Raw genomic sequence first — 24,131 nt, 5'->3', positions numbered from 1 at the left:
AAAAATTTATGGATAATCACATGTTTATTTTATTGCAGAGGTTAATTGCACTGAAGTTCTTTCAAATATTTATGTTGCATCCTTAAAATGTCAATTAATTTGGCTGTTATTGGCACTTCAAATATAAGCACACCATTATACTTTTTGACATGTGAAATTAAGCCCATGATTTTCAAAATTATGTGCTTTGTTTTCTCCCTTTAAACAGCAGAAAAAATGAATAATTTCAGTGCTTTTGGTTACTGATATTTTTAAAAGCCTTTGACTATTGGAATGCTCTTTGAACTGTATGTATTTCTAGCCAGAATTTATGCTGTGAGATAAGGTGGGATATAAATGGTCTAATGAGTTGCTCGATGTGTTGTACAGGCCCACTCATGGTGATTGTGGAATATTGCAAGTTTGGAAATCTGTCAGCTTACCTGCGGAGCAAGAGGAGTGAATTTGTCCCATACAAGGTAAGGAGTCAAGGTTAACAGTAAAATGTTTGGTTTGGTGTTTTTTTCCACACACAATATTTCTTTTTCTAGTGCAGACTGAAGAGGCAGTCCCTGGGGACACTGAATGTTTTAGTACTTCTCATGGGAATGAGAGATGGCAAAGACATCAGAGGTCATTTAGTCTTTCCCCTGGCCCCTGCAATGTAGCTGTTTTGTTATTGTTAGCTTAAAATGTGCAAAGGAACTGGGCTTCCACTATTTCCTTTGGCAGACTATTCTACACTTGGCTGTATCTTTCAGGAAGTTTTTTCTGATTATCAGCCTGAATTTTTTCCTTTCTTAGTTAAGCTCCAGACCACCTTAAATGACTGCACTCCTTGCTTAGTGTGTATATCCATCAGATATCCATAGGCATCTGCTGTCACATGATTATGTGTTCTACTGTCCCCTTGGCTCTTTGCTGAACAAGGCTATACATTTCTTCTGCTCTCAATAGTTTTTGTAATTGATGTAGCTCATGACTTTGCATTCAGCTTTCCACCTCCTGACTCCTTTGCAAAAGGGACCTCCATCACAGCATGCCTTCTGCACCCTGATTTGAAAGAAATGGGAAAATGGGGACTGGCATTTTTAAATTCATTTCTGGGCACCTCTGAGAGGAGTCTTATTTCTGGAGAGCATCCATCTGGAGGATCCATGCCCTCTGAGGGCACATTGCTGTATGAAGAGCTTGGCTGTGTGTACCCAGCACTCAGGGTCACCCTGGAGACCCTACATTCTTCCATCCACAGCCAAGAGGGAGGCCCCTGGGCTCTACTCTGCCATGTTGGTAGACTGGAGTCTTCCTGCAGCTGCTGTGTTTAGATCAGAGCTTGGTTCTCCAGGGGGTTATTTTTCTTTATCCTTGGAGACATTATTTACTATTTTATATTGGCAAAGGCAACTCACTGCATCTTCTTGTGAGGTAAAAAGATAAACAAATATCTGAGAGGCCTTGAAGGAAGAGACAGGGTTTCATGAGAGTGCTGACCCTTGCTTACATAAGCAGTGGGAATGGGATTTGGCAGTGTTAAAAAACAGCCCTGCCAGGGAAAAAAATCACCAAACCAAAGCAGGAGAAAAGGGAAATTTTTTGGAGGACACCTGTGGGGCTGGATTCCTCCCTAGAGGCATGCAGTGGCTTAGGGGAAGAAGGAAATAAGTCAGATTTTGATGGCTGTTAGGGTTTTGGCCAGGGCAGAGGTTTAGCAGAAGGGCCTTTGCAGCAGCAGAAGATAAATCCATAGCAGTACAGAGGGGCTGGAGTGTATGAGAGGGTTTGGCAGCATCCATCCACGTGTGTTTCACAAGTGGAGGGCAGCAGGGGCTGAGGACTCCAGCTCCCCAGTGTGCATTTAGTTCCCAGCATGTGGAGGTGTTGCTGGGGTTTGGTGGGAGGTTGGGAAAGCAGGAGAAAGTTGTGCTGTGCAGTGGCAGAGGGTGAACCTGCATGGCCATGGGTTGGGTTTTGCTGGTGCTGTCAGTGCCCCAGCCAGAGCTGGCTTGGAGCAGAGCAGCTGATCACACCTTCCTTGGGCTGCTCTCCCTGCCTTCCCTGGTGACCTCAGCACACACCATAGGGAACATCACTGCCTTCCAGCAGAACCTTATGGCATGCTCTCAGCTTCTGATCTTTCTCACCCTGCCCTCATATTCCTAGACCAAATGTGCCAGATTTCGGCAGGGGAAAGAGAACTACGTTGGTGATGTCTCTTCTGACCTGAAGCAGCGGCTGGACAGCATCACCAGCAGCCAGAGCTCAGCAAGCTCTGGCTTTGTGGAGGAGCGCTCCCTGAGTGATGTGGAAGAGGAGGATGGTAGGATACATCTTCTGGTGTTGGGGCATGGCATTGGTGGGGCTGATGAGGGACTGGGGACTATGTGATTTCCAAAGCTCCACAAAACTGTGCGTGGGGTACTCTCTGGATGACCAAAGTTCCTGAGCTATGGATTACCTAAATCAGCATCCCAAACCCCTCAGCCCAATCCCAGATAATGTCCTGTATGAAAAGGGTCTGGTTTTAGTGTGAAGGTTTTCGAGATATGTCTGTTTAACATCCCAGTATTTTCAGGGAAAGCTGCAGAGTACAAATTCCAAAGGCTGTGCAGAGAGGGATGAACCAGCATGCTAACATGATTTTCCTTAATGTTTACCCAGAAGTTAAATACTGTGAAATTCTGTTTGATTCACTGCTTATTAGCAGAGAGCTTGCTTTGCCTTCCCTCTGCCCAGGTGGTCTGTTAGGAACAGGAAGCCTGAATTATCCACTTATTCAAAACCTCCCCAGGATGCACATATCCTCTGCAGTGGTTTCACTGATGCATTTGCCATGTTCTCCTTTGGCAGATGTAGCACAAAATGCTCAGTGCTGCCATTTCAGAGGCTGCTCATTTCACCTGGGTGTGGGAACAGACTAGCTGGGAGGAAAGCCATAGCTCTACTGCCTGTACCTCTACTACAACTAAAAATCATTTTGTGCAAAGAAAACATCAGAATGTGAACAGGAGTATGATCTTGCAGTTTCAGTGTGATCTAGTAGGTAATGTCACACATGCACTTCATGAATTTCCACACCATCTTTCTGGTATTGGTCCTTTTCCCTCCCTGGTGTGAACATTGACCCTCTGAGCTGGGATGTTACAAGAAGTATGTAGACCTGGAGCAGCCCTTATGGTGAAGGTTTTAGCCATCAGTACTGTGGTTCTTGGTAGATGTCTGCCTAAAATCAAAAGCTGAGCAGTCACAGAGTTTTTGATTTCAGCAGGAGCTAAATGCCTAGGTATCTTTGTATATTTGAGTGCATTATTCCTCCAGGTCACTAGACAATGAGGTTAGGTTCTTCTACATTGAATTAGCAGGCTTTTTGCCAAATCCAGGTCTTTTTCCCTATGGCATGTTCTTTCCTTTTAAAAACTTGGTGGGGCCTCCCTCTCCTTGGTTTCTAAATGCATCTGCTGAAACCACAGAAAGCTTTACTGTCCTAGGAACTTGTGAATTTAGCTTCAGTTGTTTTTCTTTTGGGATTGTTTTACAAATCTTTCCTCTGGAAATAAGCAAGGAAGCCTAGGGTATTACCCGTTGTCTCAAAGTTTGTTTTGCATAAGACTAGTTTGATGTAAAATTGTTTGTTAGTGAAAATTATATAGCTAAAAAAAAATGCTTGATTTGCTCTTGCAGTCCAGTGTGTCATAAGGTTCAGATGGCCTTTTACCTAGCAAGCAGTTATTGGTGAAATCAGTGACAAAGGGCATGTTTGACTGTCGTCTGATTCTTTGCAGCTGGTCCTGAGGACCTTTGCAAGAACCCTTTGACCATGGAGGATCTCATCTGTTACAGCTTCCAGGTGGCGAGGGGAATGGAGTTCTTGGCTTCACGCAAAGTAAGGAACTGCTCAGGAAGAGTGGCATGTTATTTATTTGACTGCAGGAAGTAATGCTGTAGGTCTATGGAAGGAAACAGCATGTTCATCTTTGGACTGGCAGTCATCTGCAATATTTTCTTTTTGCTCTAACACATACCCAAATCATTAATGTCACAGAGGGAAACAGCCTGTGCATTTATTGACACAAATGTTAGTGATCTGTGTAGGGTTTATGGGCCATCAGTTCATAGAATGGTTGAGTGGTCAGAGGGGGAACTGACTTACAAGGACAATTAAACGAATTGGGGGCAAATCCCTGGTAACAGGAGCTAAATGAGGGTGAAGAATTTTGCTCTGAGGAGATTGCTTGTACCTTGTGCACTGGGATTGGAAGGGCAATGTGAGGAGAGACGGTACTCAGCTATAAAACTTCATAGATGACTCCTTGGAGGATCTCTTGCTGAGGACACCCTGGCAGTCAACAGCACATTTGGCAGTCACCCACATTTGGGCCTTCTAGAAGTATTTTTCTGTGGTTTGAGGCTAAATATGTAGAGCATGTGTTTCAAAGGATGACAGTTCCAGCAAGAGTGAGGAATTGCCTGCAGCTGTATAGAAATAAAAACTACTTAGAAATGGGGGGAAATATAGAACAACACTGTTCTAGAGTGTAGTCTAGGTGCTCAAGAGCAGACTTCAGAGTCTTTTGCTAAAAACATACTTTTGTCTGCCTTTCATATACATCCCAATTGATGTGTAAAAATACCTGCTTCCAGAATCTGCAGTTTCAATCCAGAGTGGAAGCAAATCTGTAGCCACTTTCAGAGCCTGATTTTTTTACTTCAGGTTATTGAGGCTTGAGTTTTGAAGTGTTTGGGTTGTTAACTGTTCTGCATAGGTAGAGATGTGGCCTTCTTTCTCTGTAGTAAAGATTAATTTGTGTTGGAATCAAGTCAGCATTTTAGTGTGGTGTTTTCCAGAGAAATAGTGGAGTACACAGATTTGAGTGAACCTAAGTAAATCTGAAGGTAATCAGATCTGAACCTGTTTTGTGTCAGCTTCTTAGGATAATTAATTAGCTAACTTCAAAGGCCCTCTCTGCACAGTGGATAAACAGATGTATGTTTGGACTTGGGAACACAAGTCTCTGTGAGCCAAATCAGTTGTGACCATCAAAAAAACACTTAAAATCAGCAACTGTTGATGCTGAGGTTTCTTTTTCTTAAAAGGTTTTAAGAATTAACTGGCCTTTGAGGGTAGGAGAGCACATATGTGAAAGAGATCAGCCCTGTGGACAGAGCTGTGACGACAGGCAGCATATGAAGTTGTTTACTTCTTTTTGCAGTGCATCCACAGGGACCTGGCTGCTCGTAATATCCTCTTGTCAGACAATAACGTGGTCAAAATCTGTGATTTTGGCTTGGCTCGAGACATCTACAAAGACCCAGATTACGTCAGGAAAGGAGATGTAAGTTTCAGATTATCTGTTTGATAGAGAATTGATATGAAATCAGAACTTCTTTTCTCTTTTTTTCTTTTAAAGAGATTTTTGGAAACTCAGTGTTTTGCTAAACTGTGGTAATATTTTGTTTATGAAAATGCTTTTAGGCCAGACTACCACTGAAATGGATGGCACCAGAAACCATTTTTGATAGAGTATATACCATTCAGAGTGATGTATGGTCCTTTGGAGTGCTGCTGTGGGAAATATTTTCATTAGGTGAGTCACTTTTATTTTACTGAGCCATCTCTAAGCAAAAAAGTCTGAAGAAAACAGTCAAAGTGTTCTTGGGTTCTCTGTAGCATTTGCTTTTTACTTCTTGAAAAATTCCTGTATATCTTCTCCATCAAAATAAAATACTCAAATTTTCTTTAAAATGCAAATGTAGGAACATAGGCTTGAAATGCTTCTTCATGCAATTTCAGTATGTGATGATGTGCCTCATTTACTCAGTCAGTTGCTGTTTCCATCATAAATATAAATTGTTTACACATCCAAATATACCAAATTGTCTTATTAATACAAACCATAGGAAGTTATGTGCTTGAAAATTAATCCCAAAATATAAGAGTCTAATGCATTAAAATTACTGTTGCTTTCATTTTAGGTGCATCACCGTACCCTGGAGTGAAAATTGATGAGGAATTTTGCAGAAGACTGAAAGAAGGAACAAGAATGAGAGCACCAGACTATACAACACCAGAAATGTGAGAAACTGTTCTTCCACCTGCCCACATTTACCCCACAGCACCAGCAGATGCAGGAGCAAGCAATAGGTGCTGTTTGCTTTATGCTGGTATTTTAATTGGTTTTGTCATTCCAGGTACCAAACAATGTTGGATTGCTGGCATGGAGATCCTAAGCAGAGACCAACTTTTTCAGAGCTGGTGGAGCACCTGGGGAACTTACTGCAAGCCAATGTCCGTCAGGTACATGAACTGTGTTCTCTGCTTGCTAAAACCACTGGCTGAAGGTGTCCTGTGCTGCCAGCCATCACTGCATTCCATAGCTGGGTACTGTCTGCTGGAGTGTCAGGGAGCCTGGGCTTCTGCTGCTGCCCCATTACTGACAGCAGCTGGGTCTCTGACTAGCAGAGAGTGACTTGTGGTGTAGAGATCCCAGAGGTTGTGTTGTGGTGACCAAAAGCCACTCTGCCCTGCCAGCAAAGCTCCCCATGGCCCTGCTGCTGTCTGTGCTGGGGAGCTGTTGGCAGGGGCTCAGCTCCCTGCTCTGCTGCTGCTTTCTCTGCACGCTGCAGATGCATTCCAGCAGGTAGCTCCTGTTGACCTGACTGTGCCAAAGATGGTTATCTTAGTGTATGTGAGGGTGTGGGCTGCAATGCTTTTAATGGCTATCCTGGAAAACAAGGATACAAGAACTTCATTGCTGGGAGCAGCTCATGCAGATGACTGCATGGCTGTGTGCAGGCACTGCAGTAAGAGAGCCCACTGTGACCAGCTGGGGACATGGGCCTCCCTTCCAAGCTCTCCATCTTGTGGCTTCCTCTTCAGTTACTATGGAAGTGGGCCCACTTGGAAGTGGTTCTTATTAATCTTCCTTCTTTTAATGTAGCTGCTCCTTCAAAGGTTTATTAATTGTTCATAGTTTAATAAAACACCCACTCTGCTGGGCTGATGCATTCTCCATGTACGTGCATGAGTCTGTTTATGTCTGTGTGTCTCTGTGGCCTATTTAATTTTTGTGTTTTTTTCACTGCATTCTACAGGATGGTAAAGACTACGTTGTCCTTCCTTTGTCAGTATCATTGAATATGGAAGAGGATTCAGGTCTCTCTCTCCCAACTTCACCTGCTTCCTGTAGGGAGGAAGAGGAAGTCTGTGATCCTAAATTCCATTATGACAACACAGCAGGAATTAGGTATTTTATATGGTGGACATCCTACTGGGCCCTCTGGGAAGGTTTTGTTCATGCTGGGGGAAGGGAAAATGAAAGGAAGAGACTTCAGCTGCCTGGTCCATATTTAACCTTCTCCATAGGGATAAGAAGGAATATGTAAAGCTTTTGTAGGCAAAAGCTAGTTTCTTACCTTCCCAATTTGTAATTTTCATATTTCTTTTTAAAGTTGCTACCCTTTCAAGACTTGGTATTCTCATTCAAAAACAAACAAACAAAAAAAAGCAAAGCCCATGAAAATACCTGTTGTTTGTTTTTTAAGAACCAGAACATTTAGAAAGTTTTACTGGTCCAATTCAGTTGTGTTCACAGTGTTCTTGTATTGCAGCTGCCAAGAATATTAATGGTGATGGATCTATCATTAATAACTTCTCTGGTACTTTTCCTCCTGACATGAAACATTGGAAAATAGCTCATGAATTGATAGCCAGGAGGAACATGACATAAATAGTGCTGTCACAGCTTTTTGTTCACTGCTTGTTTCTGGTGGGCTCTTAGGGCATCCACAATGGTAGATGGTGCTGGGTATCATGGCAGAGGTGACTTTCCACTCAGGAGTTTGTACTAATGCACTTCAGGGGCTTATGTTGGACCCTTTGAGGACCTCTGGCATGGGATGTAAGGGAGAAAGGCATTTTCTCATCTCACTGAGATGCTGGAGCCCTGGATTGTTCAATGCAGTCTCAGGAGAAGGAGTAGAAAGAGATGGATGCAGCCATCAGGGTGGAGATAGACTCTTTCAATGTGGTTTCCATGAAGCAGAGCCCTCTGCCTCACTGCTTGTGTCATAACCACCACAGACAGAGTTCCCAGTGATTTGGGGTAGAGCAGGATAACATTTTTATGTGGTCCTAGAAAAGACTACATTTCACACCTCAGTTGAACTTATGGTCCTGCAGCTGAACTCTCAACCCCGAGTTTTACTAGTGGGGCAGTTCAAACTATACATGTTTAAAAGACAAAAAAGCATGACTTAGCACTGAAAACATCACACTTATTTTCCACTTTTAATACTTACTGTATGGCTTTTCTTGGTCCCATTTCCTGTTATGAACAGAAGTAAAAGCACTCTGTCAACATTTCAAGGAGAATTTGAATCTCTTTTCTCTTGTCTTACATTGTGACAGGATTGTGAAGTGAAAGCCCTTGTGGCAACCATGCTAGGAGAGGCAGAGTGAGGAGTTTAAGTCATGCTTAGGGGCTTTAAATTTGTGTTCTGGCAGCTGAAAATTATTTTGTAGGCAATGATCTTGCTATAAAGGTAGTGGAAAAGATTGATCTGTTCAGAGATGTCTTTTTCAATCTTCACAAAAGTACTAACTATGAAAAAATGTAATCTCTAAATCAAAGCTGGAGGAGGATAGCAGGCACAGGAAAACATGGAGAATATTAAAGAATGTTTAGATTGCTGATATAAATTAAAATCAGCAGGACCTCCTAATATCTGCCATATTTGGCTTAGGAAATAGATATGCAGTTTCTGAACCTTGAAAGATTTAAGAACATTCAGGTGAGGTATGGAAAAGCTAGTGTAAAGTGTAAAGATAATGCCTACTCTTAGAAAGAACAGAAAAAGTGTAATTCTGCAACCAGTTTAATTTGAATTCCAGGAACAATCCCAGAATAAACATTCAGATAAATAATGGTAAATGCCTACAGGAAAACAAATAAACTACAAATGGCCAGCATGGGTTTGCCAAGAACAATTCAAGTTAAAATAATCTAAGTTTCATTTTTAGGGAGAATAATTGACCTAGATGATGGCAGAGAAGATGCATTTTGATGCATCTACAGCAACCCTTGTAGGCTGGCTCTAGTCTGGGCTGAGCAGAGGCAGGTCTCCCATACTTGGGAGATCACTCAGATCAAGAGGCTGGGCTTCTCAGCCCTCACCACCCTGGAAAACTGTAGCCCTGACCATGCAGTTCTATGCCTATATGGATGTTTAATGCAGGCACACAGAGAGCTTCCAAACATTGAAGGCAGGTTGTGGATGAGCTTCTAGTTGTATGAGATCAGGTTGTCCAGGAGGGTGTATGGACTGGACTGACCATTTGATGGTTTTGGTCCTGGAAGTGTTGGATGGGAAACAGTTTAGATATCACTGCAGAGGAGCAGAAGACATGGCCAGTGCAGAGAACTTGAAATTAATGATTTTGTTAAGTTTAGGAAGAGAAAATGGAGAGGAAACATAGTAACAGTTTTCAGTATATGAAAATTTGCTCCAAAGAGGGTGTTAAATGTTCTGTGTCCCCAGCATTAGGACAAGTTTTATTTGAACAAATACTTGGGTTTAATATTTGAAAAATATTCTAAAGTGTGATTGAGCACCTGAGCAGGCTACTCAAGGGACTTGCAAAATCTCCACCAATTATATAAATGTTTATTGGAGATAAGCAGGATGCAGCATAGCCAGACTCAAAGCTGGGAAAAGGGGTGAATGAAGCTCTTGATAGTCTCCAGCTTTGCACTTCAAGTGGATGCAGGTTACTCTACTAACTCCATGGCTTTTCCTTCATTAGCTGTTAGGAACATAAATTTGCCCTGTTTAACTGGGACACCATCCATTTCATTCCATATTCACTTAGGCAGAAGCTGAGGGTGCTGTTTTGTTTGCTGTGTTAGTATCTCCATGAAAGTCAATTTTATTTTTTTGTCCAATATTTTTTATGGATGTCATCCTGAACCAGAGGGCTTCTTTTGGAGAAGAGCCTTCAAGAGAGATTTAGCACTCCCTGTCCTGATCCCCACAGCTTAAGGGCAGCAGTGTGCTGAGTCTGCTGTTGTTGTCCTAGGTCCAGCCAGGGGTCTCAGAAGTGCAGTCCAAAGGAAGAGGCACATGTCTGTGCTCCAGGTTTCTCTGTTTATTATAATTCTAAGCAAAGCTTGCAGGAAGTGAAGCCCTTCAGTGTAACTGAGGAAAGAAGCTGTTTTCTCAAAGCCAGTTCTTAGAATTTACTCAGAGATCAATATTGTCAGGAGCAAAAGGTCAGAAACATGCCACTTTCTAGCTGTTCATCCCCTTCAATAAATAGATATTTTGGAGTTTGCATAATATGTTTTGACAAAAGGATTAACTTCTCTGAAGAGAGATAAAAGGATTCTGATATCATTGTGCTGTTTGCAGCCAAGTTGTGGATGGTGGACACGAAAATTTTTGTTTTCTTTGCAGTCAGTACCGACAAGGTAGCAAGAGAAAAAGTCGCCCTGCAAGTGTGAAAACATTTGAAGATGTCCCACTGGTAACCACTGTAAAAGTTGTTCAGGAGGTGAGTTGGTCTATTTATAAATACTTTCCTTCTGTTGATACTCTTTTTTTTTCTGGTGATTTTAATCTTTTTCCATTTAATGGATTTCCAACACCTTTGCAGGAAAACCAGACAGACAGTGGGATGGTTCTTGCATCTGAAGAGCTAAAGGCATTGGAAGAGAGTGAAAAACAAGTGAAAATACCCTTTAGGTAAGGCTTGGGCTGCACATGGGATTGGATATGACCTTTCACTGCAGTATGTCAGAAAACTGATTGGTTTGTAATATTTTTTGGAAAACAAAATCTTTGCTTAAAGTATTTTCAAAAACAGAAAGCGAAATTGTGCCTGGTGTGCCTGGTCATGTGCAATTGGTATTAGGAGAGGGGAGGTGATGCAGCTTTTGGAAGCCTCTCAGCACTCAGAAAGGACTTGTATTTATCAGCTGCAATAGCATCAACCACCCCTCTAAGGTACTGAGCACATGAGAACCTGTCTGAACCAATGAGCAGCTCTTGGTTTCTTTCTTTTTCTTTCTTTATTTTTCTCTTTCTTTCTTTCTTTCTTTCTTTCTTTCTTTCTTTCTTTCTTTCTTTCTTTCTTTCTTTCTTTCTTTCTTTCTTTCTTTCTTTCTTTCTTTCTCTCTTTCTCTCTTTCTCTCTTTCTCTCTTTCTCTCTTTCTCTCTTTCTCTCTTTCTCTCTTTCTCTCTTTCCCTCTTTCTCTCTTTCTCTCTTTCTTTCTCTCTTTCCTTCTTTTTTTTTTAATAGTTGACACTCAGATTTTCAGGATGTACCTGGGTGTATTTTCAGAGCATTGTATAAGGGCTTCATTGTGCAGATTACAGGAGGCACAGTGGCATTCACAGGGCAGAAATCTCACATATGCTGTCTGAGAGCTTCTCAGGAATTATTTTTTTCTGCAAAACTTCAGTGCAGATGAAGATATACTGCAGTTACAACTGCACCACAGCTGAAGTAAAGCCTCTAAAAGCTTTCTCTGCATTTCATCTGCGGTCACAATCTAACTCCTTGGTGCGTCATAGAATTAAACATCTTTTCATGCATTAGTGAAGTTAGGGCGTACGAAAAGGTCTCTCCTTACAACCAAATGCACGTTTAAAAAGGCTGGAAGCCGGGTTTAAGCGCAGCCTTTTGCTTTGGTTGCTGCTGTGATGGAAAGCAGCCGCCACCCGGAGTCGCCCACCTGCCCTCCCGCAGGCAGCTCTCTCAGGCCGGTTTGTGTTTCCCGCAGCACGCTGGTGCCCAGCAAGAGCAACGAGTCGGTCATGTCGGAGGCGTCCAACCAGACGAGCGGGTACCAGTCGGGATACCAGTCGGGATACCACTCGGACGAGGCGGAGGCGGCCGCGGGCTGCGGCGAGGAGACGGAGCCGCTGTGCGCGCGGGAGGCCCCGCTCGCGCTCCGCCGCGCCCGCGCGCTGCCCCCGGAGCGCCCCGCGCCGCGCTAGAGCGCCAGCGCGCTGCCGGGACTGCCCGCGGCCTGCGGTGCGCCCACAGCCCGGACCCACAAAACACGCTGGCTTTTCCTGAAGCGGCGAAACTGCGCCGTGCCAGGCCGGGCTTCTTTCCTGCTGGTGGCTGAGGGTGCAGAGTGCTGGCCGTGTGTGGGTGTGCCAGCCCCATGGCAGAGGCTGAGCCTGGGGATGTGGAGCATCTGTCTGATGCAGGCAGCATCGTGGCATTCGACTGAACTGTTTCTACTTGTACGAAATAATGGCACATCCCTGCTTTTGTGGGGTTTTTTTTTTTTGTTTGTTTTTCCCCTTGTGGCTGGGCTCCAGGAAGGAAACAGCATGACACTGGCTTCTTGTTTCTCAGAGTTTTTCCTTGCTTGTACCTTCACAAACAAAAAGAGGAACCTCCAGCTCAAGGCTCTGGCACTCTGATGGCCTGAGACTAAACATAGGCTGGGCTAAATATAGGTGTGGGTGATGGTCTCTGTCCTTGGCAGAGGAAAAAGGCTGCTGTAAAAGTTCTCATGAGTTGCATTTTCTCAGTGAAGTTGGTTCGGAGGGAGAAGGCAGAGCATTGAGCCAAGTGGTGGGACTCAAATAGCGGGGCCACGCCTGGCCTCTGAGGATGGCTCTGCTCCCCTTCCATCCCCAGCACCCTCACTCATGCCAGATGCCTACCTGCCTCTGAGCTGCCTGAAACTGCTGCAGAAAATACTCCCTCCCCCCAGATCACCACTTGGGCAGCCTCTGCAACAGGTAGAAAAGGCAATGCCCTTTCTCTAGGACCACAGGAAGCACTGTGGCTCTGGTGGGGCATCCTAAGGGCACCCTGCCTTCTCATCTCATTCTCCCTCCCTCAGATTAGGTCTGACTCTTTCACTTTGAGAACTCAAAGTCTGTTTGCAGTGGCAGAGATCTGTTTATGTAGCCTTGGGAATCCGTGACTGGTTTCATGGCAGCTCCGATCTTCTCCGAGTGATCAAATTGTGCCTAATTGTTGGACAACTTCTTACCTGTGCTCTTGTAGTCCCAGAACTCTATTGATAGACACAATGAGGACTACAAGATTTTAAAATACAAAGCTATTTCTACTGAGTTCTTTTTGTATTTTTATAAGTATTTTTTTGATTGTACTTACTATAATGTCAAATGCTGGGAACCATGAATATAAGGCATATACAGTATTTATAGCCTCTTTATGTAGAAATAAATGTAATATATTAAAATATAAATATATATTATATGACAGATGTTTTGCTATTCACATTTTGTATCAGTGTTCTGTAGCATTGCAAAGGTGACAACATTTTTTAATAGCTAAAATATTTCACTTTATTAAAAGGGACTGAAAATTTGGATCTGGGGGCTACAAATAGGTTTGTTTTCTTTTGTTGCATCCTTTCTGGTGACAGGGAAGATTCTAAAGTACTACTTGTTTCAAGTCTACAAATCTGTGTAGTAGGCATGTGCAGTAAAGAAACTTCAGTGATTTTTAGCGGTTGGCAATAAATACCTTTCGAGAAATGACCAGAGGAAGAGACTGCTTGTACAAGCTGAATCTCCTCTGAAAGAGTTTATTATGCTCATTTGGGGATGGTTGATCTAATTGTATTGTGGTTTTTGCCTGGGGAGTGGCATTTTCCCTTAAAACCTTATTCATCTTATCCCAATTTTGTTTCTCCTAGCTCTCTTCTCACAGACTAAATGTTGTCCCTTCTCTTGTGCAGTGAAGACTTCCTTTATTTTAAATTTGTACTTAAAGCTCCTGCCTTTTCACTCTGTTGTCCAATTTTTGACTCTCCCTAAATCTAAAGCATTTTACAGCCTGGAAATCAGAAGGGAGGTCAGGCAGAAAAAAGGGGGAGAGACTTCCTAGATCATGAGTAAGGGCTTCTAGGAAGGACTTTTGCTTTCACATATATATTTGACATTTGTCTTGCTTCCCAGGCAAGAGTCAAGCCAGCAGAGTGTGCTCAACAGACAATGCTACATCCTTTAACGTCCCCCTTCTGCAATATTTTTCAATTTTTTGATGAAAGTGCTCTTCTATGTCTTGTTACACAATGGACATGAAATGCTGACACTGGCAGGACCTTGATGAGCCATATGTTGGAGAGTCCTGACACTGAGGTGGAGATGGAGATGTGTCATTGATATCCATCTGCCCTAGACCTGCTTTCCTCAAGGTTTGGGATGTTCAGTTCAGACATCTCATTGTGTAGTTTTTCTCCCTCTCCAGCTTGGTGTAACACACAATATGTGCCACATACACACAGTCAGATGCTTCCCTGTGTGTTCACAGTGCCTCTGAAACAGCCTCCCACCACAATGCAGACTAATGAAATTTCAAGACATGGCCATGTCAGTTACTAAGTTCACACTTACAGTCCTTGTCAGCCAATTAAACTCTTCTGGGTCCAAATAGTTTTAAATACGCCTGGAAAAAGTGTCAACTAGCACACACCTGCTTTAGGAGAGGAAATTAGTTTCTAAAAAAAAATCAACCCAAACCATATATTCACTGTCAGAAGCAAGCAAAGGTTCTATAAATGTGTTCATATATTTAGCATCCAGTGATACAATTATTTTCTTAAACCTTGGCCTTTGAAACACCTGGACTTTTTGTTGCATTCTGAATACAGCACATTCAGCTAAACCCTAGTCATGCCACATCTGCCTTTGAGATGCTTTAAATTCCAGAAGGGATATTTGCAATGAAACAACAGACATATAATACACAGATTTGAAAATGCCTTGCAAACCAGTCCTAGCTTTATCTCTATCCTGCAGCCATGAAGGAAGGTGTCAACGTTTGGCTCAGCATCCTTATCCATGAAATTCAGCCTGGATCTGAGCCCAGTGAGCTACAATAAATAGAAGGGACAGCTATGAAATTATGAATCCAAACATATCAGTGTGAGCAGCTGGGTTGGAGTGAGGAGGAGCAGTGATGGGATTGACTGGTCTTGTTCAGAGGAGCTGACAGAGGGAACAGTAATTGCTGGTGTGTTGGGATGTGGGGAATCAAGCACAGCCATGCCAGAAAGAGGCAGTTTCAGGGCTTGGAGATGGCTCATGTCAGCTCTTATCAATGTAAACACAGCCCACCTGAAGAATACAGGGGTGTTCAAGAATGGTAGATAGGTCCTTCTTCCTGCAAGAGCTATTGTAAAATGTATCTCATTATTTGCATGGAAATGTCTTGGCAAATCCAGTCCTTGCCTAAGCTGTTCTTATTAATGCATCTCCAGTTGCAAACAAGTGCATTTCACATGAGAATAAAAGTGTTAGGATGATACTGCATGTCTTCTGATGTGGTGGTCCTGAAAGACCATGCCTGGATACTTTTGGGACAGAGTGCTTATTAATTCTAAAAGCAGTGTGTGACAAAAATCACTACAATCACAGAGCTGCTGACACTGGGGATAAAAATTTCCTCTTCATGGCATCTTTTTTTTACGGTTCCAAGGCTGGAAAACATAACTGGGTAGCATAGATAGCCTCCAGATACAAAGCTGGAATTTGCTATTTTTATGTGAAACATTCCCAAACCATGAATCATCTGAGGTTTCCCCTCATCACTGATACTTGAGCACACACCCTGTGTTACCTCGCAGTATGGGACCTCACAGAGCAACAGCAAGGGCAAGGAAAACAAAGTTAACGTTTGTTCTTTCTAATTGACAAATTTATTAGGGACTGAAGTTAACCAACAAAGACCTTTTCTTTGGACTCCAGCCCTGTATTTTTATTCTGCCTGGCTGAGTGTTGCATTCTGTGTTGTAATATATGTCCTCAGCTCCTCAACCCCTGACATCCAGGCTGATTAAGTCCCAGAAGGTCATTGGGAAACATAGCAGGAGCTTGTAACATATGGTGCTGATAAACATCTCGGCATCAGAGATAAGGAGCTGCTCAATGTAATCTTAGGAAGCTCAGGTTTTGTTGCCATAAAACTGTACAATGTAAAGCCTAATCCCTACACAGGTTTAATTAGCTGTTAAACATATCAGATTCATGATGAAGGGTGTTCTGGTTACCTAGACATTGTTCACTGGCTGCCTCCAGTTGGTTCAAATGTGAAGTATCTCTGCCCTGCAGCTTGTTAGGATGACATGTTATGGTGAATGATGACTGCTCTGTAAGTTTTGGGGTGGAGTGGGAGGGGAAATGAATTCAATTTCCAGACCCAGCTGTAATGTCAGACACAGCCTCTGGTGCCAGGCAAAATGGCAGTGCTATGTGTTTTCCTAGGTTCTGGACAAAAAAAGAGACTTTCTCAAAAAGGTGGAACATATGAAATTAAGTTAAATTATCTTTTCCAAGGAGAACTGAATTTGCTCACCACCCTACAAAGCTGTTTCCCTGGGCTCCATGCTGCTCTTTCTTTCAGTATAATCATGTTAAGTGGCATGATTAGCAATGGTTTCACAATGAGAGTTTAGTTTTATTTCTCTTGGTCTGTTTTCACACTACAGTCAGAAGCATGACTGCCACTTGTTGTTAAGAGATATGAGGCAGTTTTCATTCGTCCTGCCCAGCTAAGCAGCAGCACCAGTGAGGGTTTGGCAGCCTGGACTCTGCTTGGCCCAGCATCACCCATTGCAGTGATGGCCCCATGACAGTGGGGGACACAGCAAAGTCTGTGCTGCTGGCACCAGGCTCACCAGCAGGAAGTCAGCCACAGGGTAACCTCTGTATGTGCTAAAGTCACACCTTCAGCTGCAGCATCTCCACATTTGGGAATAACCAGTCTTGCCTGGTTGCTGGAGTTTCTTGCACTTCTTGGTGTATTCCACTCCCCTGTTGTGTCATGTGCTGCAGCAGCAAAGGTTCTCTGACACGTTTCACCTCTGTCAGACACATTTGAGGCTGAAGATTGTTTTCCACCACACTTTCCCAGTGTACCAGACCCTGGTTAACTCTGCAGCAGGCAGCAGTGGCCTTGGTTTTGGGGCTGACACTCTGCCTAGACTCGGCAGTGCTGCATTGCACGGAGCAGGGGAGAGGAGCCAAAGACTGAAAGGAAGTTTTAATAATTATGTACATCCTTTTCAAATATATGCACAAATCCAGGAGAGTCGTGCTTTAGCACCAGGAACCAAAGAAGAATAAAGGGGTTTTGCTTGTTAGAGACCTTCATGTTGCACTGTTTGATTGGAAGACCAGCCCTGCCTGCTACTAGTTATGTAGAGGCCACTTTACAGTGCATATTTCATGCAGAAGTAGAGCCCCTTTATTCCTGGGAAGGATAATTCCTGAAGTTTTCTAGGGTATCACTTGTAGACTTGTAGACTTGTTCACCATGTTGAGACTATGGTTTAAGAGCTGATCAGTTGGGCATCAACCAGCAATGGACCCTTACATTCAATATCCTTTGATGGATTTTCCACTTCTTGAACTTGTATGCAACCCTTAACATCTGCAGCATTCCACAGCAAGAGCTCTTTGCCTACAGATTTTCACTTGATGGCCCTAGCTATTTTCCAGCACATTGATCAAGTTTTCCCTCCTCACTTTCACCGTGTTATTCAGGATTTTACAGCCAGCTATCCCCCAGTGTTTCCCTTTCAATGAGAGTATTCCTGTCTGCATCTCCCCAAAGCTGTGACTATTGGTGAGGAGGTGACATCTGCCTGGCAGGGTTCCCAGGGAGGTGTCCATGAGATACCCTTCCCTTCATGGGGAGGAAGGAGCTGTGGGGCAGTCACAGAGGGCAGTGCTCTGCCGAGCGCTGCGTGACGGATGCTGCCCACCATCACTCAATGTCAAGACCCCACTTTGCTGTCTCTTCTCAGCACTGCTATTTTTGGAAAGCTTTGGTGAAAGGTTTCCAGGGGCTGGGCATGTCTCCTGTGTGCAGTGTTGCCCTGCTCCCAGGCTGTTTGTGCTGGCTCCTGGCTGGCTGCAGGCAGGGATAAGAGGCAGAAGGCAGGGGCTGGGTGGCTGAAATTCAGCACAAACAGGAGCACCATTTACCACCATGAGCCAGCCAAACAGGGAGAAAGCCAGGCCTATCTTATCAGTTGCTTGCTGGGTTAAGACTCAGGGGTATAAAAGCTCTCTTTAAACTCTGAGTAATACCCATAAACGGAGCTCTTAGGAGATAACTTCACCAGCAGAACTTTTTTGGTGCACTTATGTGTAGTTTTGTATTGCAATCACAAAGACATCTTTATATTGTCTGATAAACTTCTTAAACTGGCAACAACTATTTAGCATTTCAGTATAGTTAAGTACTAAAACAGCAGGGAGTGTGCAGCTAAAGCAATACAATTATTAATGTCTGTTTGGTAATGCTATCAGAACAATGGCTTTAGTAATTTTAAGCCTGCTCCCAGGCTAATGTTGCTAATTTTTCAAGAGGATTATTGAGTTTTATTACCAATTTGCTTCTCAGTATAATTATATAGCTATTAGAGAAATCAATATTGTATCATGTAGAGTCCCTTAATAACTATAGTTTGTTGAGTATGTTTGGGGCCAGCTTTGAAATCAAATAAGGAGGAATCTTTATAGTTCTGCTGAAACTGGGCATTGCATGATGAGATAGATGTCTTATTGAAGAAAAGGTTGCAAAATCTGAGCACAGTCTTAAATCTTTGCATTCAATTAACTGTTTCATAAGTAGACTGTGGAAAATCATTGCTGTATGTTTAAAACATTTTCCCCCTTCTGACTCCTAAACATCATTAAAATTCCTGACCACTACATGGATTTCAAGGAAATAAATGTATCCATATAAATATGTTTATTCAAATCACCATGCCATAAACATGTTTGTCAGTTACTCCAAAAATTCACAAGCCGAAGGTGAAGAACTCTTTGCCACATAAGTGTCTGTGACTTTCTTATATGAATTGATGAAGTGCTTTTTATTTGTCATTATATGATGCTTTTTCTTTTTAAGAGTATATTCCTGTTTGAGCATATTACAGTTCATCATAGCTTAAATATCATGGTAAAAAAATGCAAGGTTCATCTCAGGCAAGCTGTACTTGCAGTATATGTACTTTCAGTATAGCTCAGCCCAGCATTTCTCTGACACTTACTCTGACATAAAGTGCCAGACCTGGGCAGTTCCTTCACCAAAAGAAACTCCCTCACTTTGGCTTAGGACTCTCGGGCTTAACCCGTGTTCTGTAGGGCTTTTTTATGCCAGCAAAGGACTGAGCTGACTGAAAAAAAAAATTGGGGTGGGGTTATTTGGTTGTTTGTTTGTTGGTTGGTTGGTTGGTTGGTTGGTTGGTTGGTTGGTTGGTTGGTTGGTTGGTTGATTAGTTGGTTGGTTTTCTCAGGTTGTTTTGAACTCAGCTCCCAGGACATGGCTTACTGAGCATCACAGCTATAAAAAGGGATGTGGCAGCTGCAGGAGGGAAGGCTGTGGATGCTGGCAGTAGTCAAGACACACAGCTTCAGTCCTTCTTCTAGCTCACACTGCTTGTGAAAGTAAAAAAAAAACCACTGCAAACTTTTTCAGATGTGGCACAGTGTGTCTATGTGGCTGTGAGCTGCAAATGGGGCAGAATCACCCACTGCTCCCATCTGGGGCATTTTCTGAAATGGTAAGGAAGACATTTTTCTCTGTCCACTTTGTTCTTCTTTTTTCTTCAGCAGCTGAAGGAACTTCAAGTAAACTTGGGATATTCCTTCAGATGTGTAAAAGTCTTCAACAAGAGATTTCTGCATTCCTTTAACTTGTGTTACAGAGAATAGATAATAATTTGCTCACTCCTCACATTGGTTGTGTCTTACAGAAATAGAGTTGTAGCGAAAAACTGTTCTTCTGTCTCTTCCAGCACAAGAACTAGTGAGCATCAGCTGCAAATACATTAATATAGCTTTCATCTGTACTCAGTAAACTTGTGAAATTCTTTTCTCCTGGTTGTAAAAATTTTCATCAGTTGAGCAAGCTGTTAAGCAAATTAATGGAAGAAGAAAGCATTCAGAGGTACTAAATACATAAATCACATCACAAGTTCAGGAAATCTCAGAGCTGCAAATCATGGGAAACTAAGACAAAGTGGTTGGGAGAAGTTTTCTGTGTGCTTACCCTGCTGATTTACTGCTACTTCAGCTTCCACTATTGACTGCTAAAGCTCCTAGAAGGGTGCTTTGGTGCACTGTGATATGACCCCCTGAAGCTTTTGTGGGTGAACTTGTAGGGTATTGTTGTTAACTAAAACATTGTCATGAACACTAATTCTCTGTAAGCGTTACAGTTTTTGGGTTGCACATAAAAGAAGATAAATGTGTGTTTTCCAACACACATCTGAAGTGCTCTGCAAAGAGCACCATATACATTAGTAAAACAAATTCTGCTAAAATTGCTCTGAGTGGTTCCAAGCCCTTGGAAAATGAGTGTGTCTCCAGAGGATGAAGGGCAGTGGACTGTCAGACACCTCACATGGGTGGCTGCAGCCTGCAGTTTGATTTCAGTGATGCTTTACCAAGTACTTGTGTCTCTCTCAGCAGCTTGTTGAAGAATCATGTAACCTCTGGGAGAGAGACTTTAGGCCCTGATTTTCAACCTTTTTGCTGCAAATAAACACTGCATTCCTGACATTTCAAGTACACAGGCAGAATATCCTTAGCTCCATCAGGCTGCTGACATGTTGTGCAGAGGAAATCTATTACAGCCTCAGGAACTGATGGGTTTCCTACTCATTCTGAACAGATTGACTGGGGCTAAATATATATATCCTGTACTTCCACACAATCTTGGTGAAGAAGTCAACCTGTTTACCATTTTTTTTTCAAGAAGGAAAAAAACAAAAGGTGAATGTAAATTGGTAATTCATAAAGGAAAAACTAAATCACATTTTTCTTATCACTCCATGCTTCTAGCTCAAAGTTCACTGAACACAACACGAGACCATGCTCAACAATACACAGAGAGAGGAAGCTCACTGACACCATTGGGATGCCTGTGTAGTCAGTAATTTTACAAGGAAAAATTTCCTCGAGGCAAATCATGGAAATTCTAAAGAGCTGCTGAATGCCCATGACATGTAAAGGCTGCTTACTTTGGTGTCTTTGGATGTTGCCCTGTGGCATCAGCCTTTAAGAGACAGTCAATATTCTGCCCTTGGGAAAATCCCCAGTGACAAAATATACACTGAGCTGAGTCCCACAGCTGGTGGGACTCCTGCATCCACAGCCCCTCTGCAAACAAATGAATAACTGCCCTGGGTATGACTCTGAGCAGAAACACCCTGTCAGATTTGCAGCTTGCTGTTTGGTGCAGACAAGCACCAAGTGTCTGGCAGTGCAGCTCCAGCCCAGTCAGCCCACACACAGCAGGTATTTCAGAGATCTGATCCAGGGGTTGTGCAGACCATGCCATGCAGGACAGGTAAGGGGCCTTCAGGAGGCTGTAACACAGCAGGTATCCTGTCTGGCTGCTTCCAAGCCTTTCCCATAAGGCTAAAGAAGGGAAGGAAGGGAAGGGAAGAAACAGAATAGACAGCCTGATAAAGCTGCCCTCTGGGAAACCCAGCTCCCTGTTTCAGCTGAGACCTCACTACTATCTGTGTCATTTTCCAGCAAGTCACTGGCTCACTTTAAGTCTTCTCCCATGAGAGAGTTATGAGCTTGTAAACAAGTTTCTTCTGCAAATATCACTGTGAATCTGGGGTGGAGCCACAGGAAATTTCAGACACAACTAACTTTACTCTCCCTTAAAAGTACTCTATCTTAAAATTTTAGGATTAGACCCTAGGTGTTAACTATTCAAACAGGTTTTTCTTCCTTATTCCCTTGTTTCACATACACTCTGACACCTTAACATTTCAGTCATCCTCCCAGGTCTCTTTAGAGCAAGACTCTAGAAACCTGGCATAGATTTTCCTAGTTATTGCTGGGAAAAGATGGAGATGCAAGCAAGGATGTGATTGGTATTGTCAGTCAAAGCAGGAGCTGATCAGCTCCTGGGACAAACATTTGCTGTTCTGCTAGGAAAGCAGTAGGGAAAACTCAAGTTTATGTCTGTTTTTTCCCCAACTCAGCTGTCTGCAGACAAGGGCATGTTAAAATAAAACTCATTAGAGGAAGAATGTGCTGATATTACCTGAGAGTGTGTACTGTAAACTTAGAATCAGGGAAGCAGAACTAGTTGTGGCTTCTGCACTCATGGTCAGATTTTGTAGTGCCTGTTAAGTCACAAACTCCACCTGAAGCCTTTCCCCAGCACCAGACTGTACGTAAAATAATGAAATGGAAAATTAATAGATTCAAGTAGTTAGTTGACTAAATGCCATACATATTATACCACAGTGACAAAATATATTTTTTAGAGTGCAGGGAACCATTTTTCTCTGAAGCTCACTGGATTTTTGCCCTCATATAAATCTCCTCCCTGTGAGGAACATCATCCTGGAGAAAAAACTGTGTGAAACTGTCCTCATTGAAATCTAAGAGTGTTTCACCTTGGATTTTAAACCAGCCAATACTTTAAGTGTTGCTGTCTTGGCAAGAATTGTACATAGAAAAATCACCTTTCACTGGCCTCACAGTTTCTGACACCCATGGGACAGTGTCTGTGGAAAAAAACAAGGCAAATTAGACAACAATAACCCAGGCTTCTCCCTACAAAACAGCAGTCCCCTCCCAGTGCAGCTAAAGGAAGCAACAAGCCAGATGAGGAAGGTAAACTTGGGATCTGAAAGGAAAGAGTCTCTGGTATTTATAAAAGTCAGAGGTTCACACGGAAGCTTGGTTCCAGCACTGATCCTCTCCAATCTATTTCAGGACACACAGCCCTTTTCAGCTATAGTATTTGACTCATTAGTGCTGGGATATTTCTTCTCTTTTTAACTCTTTAAGTGTACTGATATGAAACCATAGTGACAGTTAGAACATGTGAAGTGAGAGCCAAATGCTGAAAATCAGAGAGAAAACCAAACCACAGCTTCAGCATGTGAGCTGTAAGCAGCAAAACCATTTGACCCATCATGGTCTTCTGAGATGGACATACCCATGACATGGGAAAACAGAAAGGGAAATTGTCTGCAACAGGCACTGTGCTCAAGTGCAAAGAATGCTGATGCATGCTACATTTCAAATGTTAATACTCTGAAAGAACAGCATGAATTGCATTTAATGCTTTCTCACAGGATCTTGGGGTAACCGAGGTTTGAAGGGACTACAGAAGGTGTCTCCTCTATCTCCTGCTGAAGCATGGCCAGCTCTGAGATAAGATGAAAGGAGGCTTCACCACCCTCTTTGAGACATTGATAAAGATGTTAAACACAAGAGTTTACAAGGACACCTGTGGTACCCCACTTGCTATCAGCTTGTAGGTGAAGGATGACACATTAACCCTTAAAGCCAGATTATCCAACCAATTTTTCAGCCCTCTAGCTATTCATTCATCCAGACTGTGGAACTCTAACATGAGATATAAGATCATTGTAAGTGGCAGCCTCAAAAGCCTCATCAAAGGCACCTGCAAAGCCAGTTATTTTATCACAATAAGGTTGATCAGGCATGACTTACCACTCTTAAATCCATGCTAACTGATACCAATCACCTTTATTCCCTTATGTGCCAAAAAATGTCTTCCAAGAGTACTGGTTTCAAAAATTTTCCCAAAGCAAGACTGACTGACTGCAGTGTCCTGGATTTTCATTTTCGGTCTTTTTGACCAAAGTGTGTCAAAAATGTCAAACTGTGTGTGCAGCCTTTGCTTTTCTCCAGTTGCTAGAGAGAGGCATCTCCCAGTTTCACTGACTTTTCAAAGATCATACAGAGGGGCCTTGCATCGTAGTGGACTGTAGCTACAACTTCTGGAAAGACCAGAGTCACTTCAATCCTTTAACCCCAGAAAGCCAAGAAAATAGTTTGAGGCAGTTGGTCCTCAGCCCTGTGAGATCATCTGGGGGCTACCACAAGGCTCTGATCTCTGACATTTTCTATTCAATATGTCTGTATGATACTAGATGAGAAATAAAAGCTCTAGCTATTATTAATAGATGTCAAACAGCAAGCTTAAAGGATCAATCTACAGATGACACCTGACTCTTAGGTTTCTGTTGTTCCTGTCCAGGTGATATGTTGAGTCAAAGAGATGATCCTTTCATTTAGAGAGGATTCAATACTAAAACATAAAAAAGAGCTAGATGCCTCAATCCACACAACAGGAAATATGCTTA

The 24,131-nt window shown here is 42.8% G+C and overlaps 1 protein-coding gene across 1 annotated transcript in view; it reads left to right on the top strand.

The window, feature by feature from the left end:
* The window catches only part of KDR (kinase insert domain receptor), a 145,604-nt gene that overhangs the window by 16,721 nt on the left and 104,752 nt on the right, over nt 1-24,131 (top strand). Inside the window, 11 exon segments of the mRNA XM_079306120.1 lie at nt 370-458; nt 2,140-2,296; nt 3,759-3,859; nt 5,187-5,309; nt 5,450-5,561; nt 5,950-6,049; nt 6,166-6,271; nt 7,069-7,220; nt 10,429-10,525; nt 10,628-10,716; nt 11,757-11,973. Coding sequence (XP_079162246.1) covers nt 370-458; nt 2,140-2,296; nt 3,759-3,859; nt 5,187-5,309; nt 5,450-5,561; nt 5,950-6,049; nt 6,166-6,271; nt 7,069-7,220; nt 10,429-10,525; nt 10,628-10,716; nt 11,757-11,973 — 1,343 coding nt within the window.

The sequence above is a fragment of the Erithacus rubecula genome (genome assembly GCF_903797595.1).
Source record: "Erithacus rubecula genome assembly, chromosome: 5".
In the NCBI taxonomy this organism is placed as follows: domain Eukaryota; kingdom Metazoa; phylum Chordata; class Aves; order Passeriformes; family Muscicapidae; genus Erithacus; species Erithacus rubecula.
This window is presented reverse-complemented; position numbering and strand designations above follow the sequence as displayed.